This window comes from Ostrinia furnacalis, unplaced genomic scaffold, assembly GCF_004193835.3.
Source record: "Ostrinia furnacalis isolate ACB-3 unplaced genomic scaffold, ASM419383v2 OfSCF0155, whole genome shotgun sequence".
Classification (NCBI taxonomy): domain Eukaryota; kingdom Metazoa; phylum Arthropoda; class Insecta; order Lepidoptera; family Crambidae; genus Ostrinia; species Ostrinia furnacalis.
This window is the reverse complement of record NW_021130394.1, coordinates 177914-191663: the sequence shown is the minus strand read 5'-3', so window position 1 is coordinate 191663 and position 13750 is coordinate 177914. Positions and strand designations below refer to the sequence as shown.

Below are 13750 nucleotides of genomic sequence, written 5' to 3'. Positions count from 1 at the left end.
ATAGAGGTGATGCATGCTAATTAACTCTTTCAACGATTTTTGGTTTGATCAAAGTATCTCTTATAGTTGTTGAGATAGGTTGATTAAATTGACATAATAAGTTTATTATATTTGCTGCTACGGAACCCTTTGTGCGCGAGCCCGACTCGCACTTGTTTGTATGAAGTTTTGACGTATTCGATTTTCGATTCGATCAAAAAGTGCGTTTTGTCTAGGGGGGCTGGCCTGTTCATCTCCGCGAGTTTACACCGAAAACAAAACAAGCACCCTACAGGATTACTTTTCGACAAGGCCTCACAAAAGAGCGAACATTGACTCACGCACGCGTATTCTTGTGCATGATGGAAAAAAAATGGTGTACTAAATACTGTGCAGTATTTAACTGCCTAAATAATAATAAAAACACAGAATGTAGTTTTTTAAGTTGCCTGAAGACACTGAGAGGTAAATAAGTGGTTAATATTATTCATTCATGCTTAATCATGTATTTCCGCCATTTTCTGCAGTTTGGCACCTCACGTCACACATCATTTTACCGAAGTCAGCCCTATGGCTTCGGCGCAGTACCGATCACTGACGTTTGTCAACAAAATGGTGCTTGACTCTTGAGACAAGCTAAATTACACCATATTGTTAACCCATATATGCCCAGAGGCACGAAAACGACCCAATGGTACATGTTCTCTTGCAATGCCAATTACAAAAAAACTGTACGTTTGTTTTCTGTTTTAGCGCTATAAATATAATGTTGAAAGAACTACCTAATCAAATATAACAGTTACTAAGTTCGTATGCCGCCACTTTTTTTAGAATTTGAAATTGAATTTTACTGATTTTTTTGTTGTTGAAATTAGTGCATCCAGTCTTACAAAAATGTAAATATTCTTTTATGTATTCTGTTTTAAACGATTATTACCATTGAAATATTTAAATGAATATATTTCCAAAGTAAATATCTAAGAAGTGTTATGAAAATATAAATATGTGCTTCGTTATTTTTTGCAAAAGTTCTGTTGGTCGAAAACGACCGCATGGGCATATATGACACCAGAATGTAGATTTTCATACTATTATACTATTTCAAATAAAAGTCTTGTTTATTATATAATTACTTTGTAATTTCATCAAATTATAGCAAATAGTGTAAAATAATGTTATTTGGTTAATTTAGGACCTTGAATAATTACACAGTTAGTACAATTTAGGCATGAAATTCTGCAAAACATTTGTTTGTTTTTGCATAAAGCACAATTCCTACGATACTGACTGGTGAGGATCAAATGCTCAACACCATACAGCCTTTTAGAGGTATATTAGAGGGCGCTGGGCGTGTTGAAGGTCCAGGCTGAGTTCGAGGAGATCCATTTGTAAGAAGCTAATTTCTAGTAATTTACCTTCGAAACTTCAAAGTGTCTACAGATGCTCTAAGGGATCTGGCTATTTTGGCAAAGTTATTGATGGGAAGGAAAAAAAATGGTTCCAATGTTTTTGACATGGTTTATTGATGTCACCGTCAATAATAACTGGAGTTTCGAAGGTCAATTGCTAGAAATTTGCTTCCAAAATATAGATCTCCTTGAACTCAGTCTATCTTCAACACGCCCAGTGCCGTCTAATATACCACTGAGTGTAAGGCGATATGGTGCTGAGCATTTGATTGATCCTCACTGGTCAGATTCGTAGAAATTGTGCAGTATGCAAACACATAACTGTGAAGAAATGCAGCAAGTGTAGTGTAAATCTCCATGTCAAATGTTTTGCGGCCTAAATTGAACTAACTGTTGTATTATTATTCAAGTTCCTAAATAAATCAAATATGATTATTATACACATTTGCTATATTCTGTTCAAATTTGTAAACTAATTATACCTATAATAAATACGACTATTATATGAAAATACTTTATACTATGAACACCTACATTCTAGCCTCATATATGCCCAGGCGGTCGTTTTCGACCGACTGAAAAAAAAATAGTTCCAAATACTGAAATCCAAAAACTCATCTTGGTTCATGATTATGGGCCTATATAGAGTAAATATGCCAATATACATAAAAATCTGGGACCTAAATAGTTCTGGGCATATATGGGTTAATGACATTGAGAATAATTTTTTTTAAATACCTTCGCGAAGTAAACCTTCTGTACGTAGTACTTATTATATTTTGTGGTAGGTACGATGGTGCAACTCAGCCTAAAGTCTGATCTACTATGTCCAAACGTATTTAAGTAGTCAAGCTCTAGTTTACTATGAAACTGCTTGTCAAAACGTGTCAAGTGACAAGCCCCGCCCACCAACTTACCCGAAAAATAAGTTATTTAGTTTACCGACTTAACTACTTAAAGCGTGTAAATCTGCCTTAAGTTGTGCTTAAACTACAGCTTAAACTAAGTAGCGTTGTGAGTACTAAGTAGCCTTTATTTTTAAATAGGTAAAGTTAAACCTTTTTGCTTGTAAAATTTAGTTACTGGTTATGAAATTTTACATTAGTGACGCTTAGGAGCATACAACACCTAAAGACAGTTAGTGCCTACCTGGCGTGTAGTTTTATATTAACACGATCATAACTACTGATACTATTTTGAGGCAAATACATTTCCTTCCATTTTTATTTATTCTTTTATACCATATTAGTTGGTACATAAGGCGAACCATTCTAATATATTTTTTTACTTTTACTCTTGTAGTATAGCTCCCGAGAGATTTTTTACTTTGACATCGAAATAAAACAGCAGAGCCGTTGATCCAGTAGTAAATAAACTATTAAAGAATTATTGAACATTGCTAATAATTCATCGAGTTGACGTATCTTGGAAAATACTGTAACAAAGAACCGAACTGGAATGAAACCAACTGAATTATGTATCACTATTGATTCGATATCATCAGGTCAGTACCTAACTGCCGTAATATAAATATTTGCACAACCCAACCCTCATTTTGTGTCATATCAAGATTATGTAAATAAATATTCTGTCAATCTGCATTTGAAAACTTCAAACGTCGAAACGAATTCCAACTTTCTTACCGAAACTTGACCTAACTTTTATTTGATAAATATTTTTGACCGGGGCAAAAATTACTTTAATACATCATGAGAATCATCATCGTTAAGATTTTAAAATAGCGTGGCTCATTCGACTAAATAAATAAATATAACATGTAGTAGAGCTACAAACATGAAAGCTACTCATTTTTCAAGAGGTGCATGCCAGGAAATCTACTCGTGTGGAATGTCAGTTTGCAATGCGAGGTTCCTCTCAAATCCCAGCTTAACTGGAAACCTACGTACAAAGCTTATCTGTGACATCTTCACTCCAATTGCTCTAAAAGCTTTGAACTTTACCAGAAGCTCTAGCTTGCATTAATTGCAGAAGTTTTCATCTGGTACGGTTCCATAGGGAGTTCAATACTGCACTTTAATAACCATATTAACTTCGACTGAATTTCCTCGTCAAAGGAGAGTAAATATACCGTATATTTGTGATTTTTCAGTCCTTTCGTTGGAAGTTTTGCGTAAACAAATTTTGTTTGAAAGATAAAAATGTACCGTTCATGTTTCTACTTTCACTTTGTCTTATGATGTGTTCTCCGAACCTGTTTGCATTAACTTTTGCCGCTTTACACAGAGAGCAGAGATAAATAAATAATGAACTGGATAAATATTTTCACATTTTCACGGAATTCAGAACTCAAAAAAAGGAAATAAAGTTCCTAGAAAACTTTTGTGTTTACAAAATACCAACCGAATTGAGAACCTCCTCCTATTTAATCCATTTTCATATTGACGTTTCAATCCAAATGAATGTTTTACGCGTTGTACAAAAACTGAAATAAATTTATAATTCCCATGAGTTATTATTCAAAGGAACAGCCCAACGAGGATGAATTAATGGTATTGGCTTTTTGCAAATCGGCCGAAGGCTATAAAAGTTGGACCGTAGCCAGTGTATGAAAAAAGGGTAGAAGTAGCCTGTGTATTTAGTATTTCTTTCATGTCTCTATTTTGTATCTACGGTGTATAATAAGCATTATTGCTTAAGAGCGTTTACGTCTAGCGTGGCATGTCAAGTTTAGGTAATTTCGATGCTATTTTTATTCACACTAAAATAATTGTGACTGTGTGCGTGTTCTCACGCTCTATAGTCAAACCAAAATACTTTGATCCACCATCGTAAAAGTGTGCCAGGCTGTCAAGTGTGACAGCTCAAGGAAACTATAAAATCTTCAAATCTTCCAACACCGACTCCATAATTATAAATCATGGTATACATTAGTCCTAATAAATAATAAATACATAAATTCTTTATCAAATAGTAAATTATCAAAGGTTTTTTACTATTTTGAGAATATTTTATACAGCCTATGTTCAGCAGAAAAAAATTAGGTTAGGTTAGACTTGCGACCTTACACATACACAGTTGCCGCGGCGCGGTAGCGCCGTTTAAGTTTCGGAGAGCAAAAAGTGGCGTAATAAAAATAATTTTGTGTAAAAAAAAGTCATTTTAATTACATTTCCGATTGCTGTTTAGGAAATGTGTAATTTTCCTAGGAAATGTGTCTAATATAATTTACATCACACATTTCCGGGTGATTTTAGGACTTATACACAATTCCTAGGAATTGTATACAATGACGGATTTCATACATTTCCTGTAACATATACAATATAACTCAAAATTGACTGACTGACTGACTGACATAGTGACCATCAAAAACAATACTTGTCAAAAAAACCAAGTCTCGCAACTCAGTTGTTCTACGGTAAAAAGTTGTGAGATCCATGTAATACCAAGTCCAGGTCAGGAAATCTTTAACGTTTTACATAAATATATTGACTTGGTCATCGCATGAAAACACGTGTAAATTAAATTATTTAGTGCGATGGCCAAGTCAATATATTTATGTAAAACGTTAAAGATTTCCTGACCTGGACTTGGTATTACATGGATCTCACAAATTTTACCGTAGAACAACTGAGTTGCGAGACTTGGTTTTTTTGACAAGTATTGTTTTTGATGGGATCTCATTTCTTTTTGTATTTTGTAGACAGCAGTTATGTATCTAGAAAACTGGACCGAAATTGAAAAATTTTACTCGACTTGGCGGTTGCACTACCGTGCCCCCAAATATTTTAGTTTTTCCTTGATTCATACACCAAACACTACTTATATTCCAAATTTGAAGCTTCTAGGTCTGCTAGAAGTGCCTTAGAGTTTTGATGATCGGTGAGTCAGTGAGTCAGTGAGTCAGTCAGTAAGTGACAAAATTAAGTAACTTTGACCCGTTATAATTCTTAAACTACTGGTTCAAATTGAATGAAATTTTAAATATACCGTGTCTTTACAATGCCTGCATAGCTAATGAAAATTCAGCCTTCTAGTTATATCCACAACGAAGTTACAGGCGGTCGAAAATGGCCTGAATTGCTTCGAGAAAAGGATGGTACGGCCGTGCCGCTTTTTTGCTCGACTTGGCGGGGGCACTGCCGTGCCCCCAGATCTATCAACGTACAGCCCAAACCACTGGACGGATCGAGCTGAAATTTGGTATGCAGGTAGATGTTATGACGTAGGCATCCGCTAATAAAGGATTTTACGAAACTCCACCCTAAAACGAGATCCACGCGTTTTATGTATATTCATAAGAATAACAGTAGTTAATTTAGTACCTATTTATTTTGAAAAAGGGCTATTTCTACGCTTTTCTGTACTCTAACCGTAGCCAGGGGCGCAACAAGTTGACATACTACGTCGGTCTTATTAAGCCTGTTCGATTCTGGTTAACTTCATTGGTAATTACCAGGTAGGCTGAGTTTATTTATAGTATGTATTTAATAACGAATTGTAATAGAAGATCGTTAAGAGTAGGCGCACACCGTTGATTTTTAGTTGGCCGATAGTTGTGCCCGATTTTAAATTGTATGAAGAATCGGCCAAATCGAATCGGCGTAGTGTGCGCACTCCCATACATGCCTATACTGATCAACTGCCCGACTAAACTATCGGCCGACGAAAAATCAACGGTGTGCGCCTACTCTAAGTGGCTAGTTGATAATAAAGCTTTAATAACAATCCTCACGAAGTGTTACGGCGGTCCCTATTGAGCACGAATTGAGTCACGAGTCACTTTCTTGAAGGCTGCTCTAAAAAATTTAAATACGCCTATAAAAAAGCTTATGTATGTAATTCACTTAGGCCCGGTTTTTTGATTCATAGTTAAAATAACCAATGGTCAAATTTGACAGATGTCAAATGACAAGTGGTTAAATAACAGAAAAAAATGTTTTTCGAACAATGGTTAACTTGAGTTTTAGTACATTTTTAAACTATTGGTTAACATTTTGTTAATATTTAACCATTAGTCGCAAAATCTAACAAATAGTTATTTTAACTATGAATCAAAAAACCGGGCCTTACACCTGTGGGCTTTTACTATTGGTGTCAAAGTTAACGACCCCTAATAAAGATCTTTCCTTTCTTTGAGACCTTCCACTTCCACAAACGTGTTACTGACGCATTATTAATTAAGTAAAGTAAAGAAAAATGCCGCTACGAAATTTATTCGTAGGTAAAATAACTGTATACTACGAATTACTACGACGCGCCAGAGGCTACGGAATGAAAATGTCTCGTAGCTCTAGGCGCAACAAGTCCGCTACAAAATTGTTGCTACGGTCTTGCTACATACTTTTCGGGCGGTTAATTTTAATTGACATTGGAGTGGAGATTGTATAAAACTTTTAAACTTAAATAATTAAAAATCAATCTCATTATTTATATGCCGTTATTATATCTTATTAGCCATTTCGATTATATTATGACTGAAGGCAAATTCAGAATTCTAAATTTTGATCCTTTTCATTATTTTGTAAGTAAAGTAACCAAGTGCTTTAATTGCATCAAACTACGACTACTACGTTAACGTGCAACAGAATCCACAGTCTATGTAATTAAGACTTTAATAACCGGTATAAACCGGTAAAACTTTGTGGCAATATAATGTTTCGCTAATCTTTTCAATCATAGTCCGTAAGTTTTGATTGCGTAACAATGTGTATTAAATACGCTATTACCTTCTCTATGTAGGTCAAGACACAATGCATAAAGGTACGGAGAAGGCTCATTGCAACAGGTGACAGGAGTGTTCACTAAAAGCGTTCTTTCTCTGTGTATTGAACTCTTTGAGTGGTGTCCATATTGTCATTATCATAAAATCAACAGTCGTAAAGCAGATAGCTTATTTTAATACGTTATAGAGGCACACAGGTCACTTATTTTAATTCTCTAAAAAAATCTGTATCGTATGACTCTATTTCTGATTCTATCAACTCAGTGACCCATTTTAAAGGGCCGTGACGTGAATATTCAGTTTCGATAGCCATGAATGGTTAACGCGGATAATAGGGGTATATTTGTTGTCGGTTTTTATAATTTTTTATTTGTGTACAGAAACTGAATTTACTTAGAGGAAAATAATACTCATGTATACAGAATATTAACGAGTATGTATTAGATTAAACAATGTGTAAGCTATATAGTTGCTACACTGTTTTACCTATTTTGCATTCCACGGTAAATGGGCTATTCAACACAAAATGATTTTTTCAAATCGGATCAGTACTTTATAGTTTCTGAGACTAGCTCGTTCAACCAAACAAAACTCTTTAGCTTTATAATATTAGTAATACCACAGTAATACTTATTTCAATCAATTAACTTACGTAACCAATCTTACTATTTTCATCAGCATGTATTTTTTAATTAAGGGTTCTTTGTAACGTATCTTCCGATAACATGGGTGCATTTCACCTGAAATTTCATTGTTCACCCAATATAAAAGCGTAAGCTTTGAACAAAAATTTTCAATGCACGTTAAAATGAATATTACAAATTTAAAAGGAGCATCGTTTGTTCTCTGCTGGATGTATGGGTAATTTTATAGACGTGTTCCGCTCGTTAAGTTGGCACAGACACGTTAAAAGAAGGCTTCTCATGATAGTTTTTATGCTTGTCTTTCAGCTGTTCATCCACAATATTTATTGTTGTTTTTACAGAATACTTATTTCATCTTACATTTTAACTTGCTCGAATTTTTCGCTAAAATTTTGATTGACATTAGGTACGAGTAATACGAGTATGCTGGAATTGAGTTGGATATTTTTTGTTGAATATTGTTCTCCAGTTCATTACGGATAGATTTTTGTAAAATCTGACATTATCTTCTTGCTTATTTAAGGTACTTATTTGGTTTTTGTCTTTACATGGTATGTGACAAAGACCATACGTATTATAAGACTTGAGATGAATTTCTATTTTTTATTAAATCGCCTAAAATCTGTTACAAATCAACTTGCAAAACAAATTATAACAAAACACAACAAAATATTGATTGTGTCAACATCGGAGTGCAAACGTGGAATAAAGCTGGTCATGAATAACAACAAGCTGTAGCACGCGACGGCCTTACATGGCAAGGTTTGTGGACGCTTGACATGTGCTGATTAAATGCACTGGCTTATGGATGTCCAGAATAGTTATAAAACTCATAAAATAACTCATGAAAGTAATTTATTTATGCAAATAGGCTTTAAAAAAGCACTTTTACACGTCCCAGTATTAACCCTACCACTGCTTCAGGACAATAAATGGGCCAGTGTTGAGAAGAAGCAGCGCAAGAAACTCAGTCACTATTGTCAGCCTCCTTTTCAAGGGTTTACAGACTTTTAAATATACATAGCTATAAATATTTATGCGAGCTAGGCAGTTACGCATCCCAAACATTTTTATCTTTTAGATAATCATCGACTTTATAGTATATTGGTCTGAACTCTTCTGCGCTGTGACAACCCTGATGTCAGATGTGGTAAGGCGTTGTAGAGTTCAGATGTACAGCTTTAGCGTGGCTTTAGATACGGGATGGATACCTACAGCACGGAATGATTAACGTTATATTTAGCTATTTGTATGACATGATTAGTGGACAAGACAAGTCAAGCACTTGTGCTGATTTAATCCTTCAAGGCCCGCGAATCCAGACATAATAGATAATCAATTGTTATGACATTAATTAATGCCGTCTGGGACTCAAGCGGTTAATGCACTGGAGTAAGGGTGTCCAGAATAGTTATATTGGTCTGAACTCTTCTACGCTGTGACAACCCAGGTGTCAGATGGGATAAGACATCGTAGAGGTCAGACATGCGGGTTTAGATACGAGTCTTTCACAGAATGTAATCATCTTTTTCATCGAACTATCATAGCACTTGGGAATTAAACAAGGACCTTTATTCTGTATTGTCTGAGTTAGGCAAGTTGAAATGAAAAAATAAAAGGTCCTTAAAAGTCTTCAAGTGAGATAACAATGCGAATTATGTTAAATACTCGTACGTTTAATTTCTTCATCGATTATTATGTCATCCATCACATTTTTATAGATATCGTTTCATTATCCGATATGGAGACTCTTGGATACCATAGTTGTATCTTCATAAAAGTCTAGAACTTGAGTTGTAAACATTCAATAAAATCTCCTTCCATTGTAGGTTGGTAATTTACCTGTTCTATTTATCTTTACCTTCGCAAATTTGTTACGTATAATCAGGCCATTACACGTTAAGTATCACCTAATCTAGACTAAAAATCTCCGGGACGTTATTCTACGTACTTTCCTTATTAAACGAGTTTGAAAAATGTGTCTCAAAATCTACCTTTGCAAGCTTCCTTGATAAAGGAAGTTAATTGTTACGGAATTTCCTCCTTCCCAAAAGGAGACAGTGAGACAGTGAAAAACACACCTTACGTACGACAGCATTAGTGTTAAAGTCGTGGGTAATTTGTGTTACTTTGAGGCTAAGACGAACATTCTTTTATTTTCATCCGGAATGTACATCGACGGCAATGAGTCCTTATTTCAGACAATAGGGGTGATGACACGAGTTAGAAGTTTCTATTGGACGCCATCATGGGGGTCAAACAACATAAGTATAAGTTAGTAATTCTTTTAGGTAGTCTAGTTTACTAAGGCTGAGTTGCACCATCTTACATTAACTTTGACAAACGTCAAAAAATAATTTTAATAAAAATGAAATTGTCAAACTACATACAAAAAACACCGGTCATTGGAATGGTTACGGTTAAAGTAAGTTAGTGCAACTCAGCCTGAAAGGTTATAGACTTGCTTGTACCTACAAGCATTGCAAAGACACGTTTGTACGTATTAATTATATAAAACTTTCAAACCATTCAAAGACTTTGTCCGTCATATCGATAAAAATATATAATCAGAAGTTTTTGCGTGGAAGAGTAACATAATGAAATATTCATTCATCCTTTTGCGTTAAAAGATACTTAACTAATTAAAACAACAGGTTGAAATAAAACCAAACCACGTTGTGTACTGGTAACAGTAATAGATGCGTTCGATGACGGGTTGTCTGAAAAACTAGGCCCATATTGTTTGTGTACTGCAGCTGCGAACAAAGCTAACGTCACTCTGTTTTTGCGTCAACATTTCCCTGCTACCTAGTCGGGTCCATTCCGTAAAAAGAAATAAAATGTGTTTGAAAACCGGGCTTAAAATAATAATATTTTTTCCTGACGAATTTTTGCTCCCCTGTTACTTGTTACTCGATCCGCACCTTTACGTACGAGTATACGCCTGAATAAAGCTCCAAGGTACGTTTGTTTTGCTTCCATTAAAAAAAATGAAAACCTAAGTTTAAAATCATTTATAAATCATCATCCATCAAATATCCTGTAAATTACCTCATGTAAAGGTGCTTACCTAATTCCTAAGAGCCTCCTTTGTGGTATTTTTGTTCTCACCCGAGGCCGAAAACCTTCTCGGTATTTGATAAAAGGAAATTGTCTGCGGTTACAATAAAAGATAAAAATCACGAACATTTCTTGAAATGCGGGACCAAATAACCAGTCAACTAGAGTGATGTCGTGTCGTCCGAAACATATCGAAAACGATATCCAAAACCCAAGCTACACAGATCTGGTTAAAATGAGTTCTCTAAATAAAATTCAAAGACTTTTAGCTCGATGGAACACGTCTTTGTTGCTTCAATATCAAATGTATGTTTCAATATTGTAAGTTCAATTTCTTGGATCTAAGATAGTATTGGAAATATCCTTTATCTAGACCAGATAGATGCACACAGGAGCTCTTAGAAGCGCGCTGAATATAAAATATACGCATCAACATCATTTACCTACGCCTTTACTCCACGGAGCAAATGCATATTGTGCTTTTCTTTGATAATACACGCCCGTATTCACAAACATTACTATGAGGTCTCACAGTGCGCGCGGACGCACAGGGTGACACACAAACCAATCACAGAGCTCTATTCAACGCTGTGCGTTCGATTTGCTGCTTCACTTAAGCAAGCATCGTTTGTGAATACGGGCGACAGACTCTTGGGTGTATTAATCAAAGTAAAATTAAGATCAGCTGCAAGATTAAAATCTTGGTCTTAGAGTCGTTTGACGTAGAGGTATTGAAAGTGTACCTCTAATTAAAAAGTAGGTAAAAGAAGGTTAGATTAAACCGAGATTAGGTGGGCGGGGTAGTTACTCTCTTGGTTAGTAAGCATCTTGTTTTAATATAGCGCGTCAGTACTAATTAGTGACTAATTTATAGTTTGATACATTAAACAAATCCAACCCCGTACCGTAGCAATCACATTTTTTGAAAGTTGTGTTTCATATTTTATGAAAGCTGTACGGCATGTAAAATGTGTTTAATTCCTGTAATGCCTTATGTGCCTCAGATTTAATTAAACTACATCCTAATAATTGAATAGTGGTATGGCTCAAATGCGAGCGATGTAGGGTTAATTGGGGGTCTTCCGATTTCAGTCTCCGGTCTGTTCAATGGAAGCAAATGGGTTAGGTACCCTTTCAAATTGAGTTAGGGTGCCTAAGCTCAAAAGCCAACTATTTTGTATTGGTGTAACTAGCGAACGAGTGGTCGGAAATAGAACAGAGGTAATAAATAACATAACGAAAAATAACGCATTTGAATCCTTTATGCATTGGCAAAATAAAATACATTGGCAGTCCACCAACCACAAGCGTAAAATCGGGAAAATTCAATCGAAAGGAAAACATGTGAATAATAGATGTTTATAAAATAAACAACGTTCCACAAACTTGAAACAATATGAAACGAGCCAGTCTACAACATATTACCGCGGTATTTTATTTCAAAAACAAAAGTCTCGAGAATTTATGTTTCCCCTAATATTTTATAGCTGCTTAGTTTTACGACGGATGCCTTATTTATGGCATCTGAAACACATTTTGTCCTGAACAACGACGAATGATTGAATTTTCTGAATCCTGATAGATTGCCGACTCCATTTACTTAAGCCGTAAAAACCTAAACATAACGACTAACTTACTTGTAATGTTAATAAGGTGTATGAAAATCGAGTCGGCACTAGGTTTCACGTAACGAGATCCAAGTAAAGCTTCAACCACACCAACGCGTGCAGATCGCCATCACCGGCGCGATCAAAGGCCAATGACAGGTTGCGCGACCCATGACAGTTCACGCGACCTGTCATTTCCCTATGATCGCGCCGTGGAAAAAACTTTAGCCATATCTTTGCTTGCTCTTTGGGTAGGTATTAGAGTACAGTCAGCACCTGTAATATGATGCCCTTCCACTATGACGTCAGAAAAGTAGTTAGTACTCACCCCAACAGCATTGTTCTTCTCATCCACGAGGGTATCAGAGACGCAGAGCTGGCCATCCGCCACCAGGATCTGAAGCCCGAGCCGGTAGACCCCGTACACACGTGGGGCACCCCATCGTCCGCGCGTCAGGAGTTTAAGGGTTATCACCTCCCCCGGGTTCACTGGCCTGATGATATGCCATTGGAAACGCTGGAACAAAAACGATTAGGTTAGTAAGTTTAGACTGATGTCTGATTGTATGTGAAATATCGCTATTGTGTGAAACATTGTGGAATGGCACGTCATAAAGCCAGAAGACGTAGTGTAAGCAGGCCTTCCACTAGGTGGACCGATGATGAACGTCATAAGTTGCATCCAGGTGGTAGCTGAATGTCTGAAGATGATTTTTGTGATAGTAAATACTTAAAGAACTTTCGTAGTTGAACATTGCAAATTGCTTTAGTTAGTCGTAAAAATCTTTGGTATTACTTAAAAGGCAGTTCAAGCCAATGCGACTTCTAAATGGTAAACTAAAGATTACTTTCATTCAATTTTAACCCTTATCTTGGCATGACCAAAAATTCACTACGATTTTAATTTTTTTGATATTTATGAGTTAAGTATGATCCTAATAGGCCAATAAAAATGTTCAAAAAAATATATTGTTTTCAGTTTTTCAGAAACCAGGTGTATCATATATGATACACTGCCAAGATTAGGGTATAGAAAATTAAAAAGCTAAAATATTAAAAAAATAATTTTGAATGAACAAAAACATACATAAATAATTTAAAAAGGTAATTTTTAAACTTCCTTATCAAAACAGAAACTCAGAGTGAAAAGAATATGCCAAATCGAATTTAGCAAACAATAATTACTCAGACTCTTGCTTTTTATACCTACTAATAATGATAAAAGTCATAAAATCGAATAACTTTTTACCACACATAAAAGTTGATTTTATTTTGTGCATTTTATATTTAATCTGCCTATTTTTCTAGTTTTATATTTTCCACAAGAAGCGAAAATAAGCCAACATTGTCATACTTGACGGCATC

General features: G+C 35.4%; 1 protein-coding gene across 1 annotated transcript in view; it reads right to left on the bottom strand.

The window, feature by feature from the left end:
- LOC114353094 (otoferlin) overlaps nucleotides 1–13750 on the bottom strand; it is a 132548-nt gene that overhangs the window by 65073 nt on the left and 53725 nt on the right. The window contains exon 3 of the mRNA XM_028304925.1: nucleotides 12714–12902. Coding sequence (XP_028160726.1) covers nucleotides 12714–12902 — 189 coding nt within the window. The remainder of the gene's footprint in view (nucleotides 1–12713; nucleotides 12903–13750) is intronic.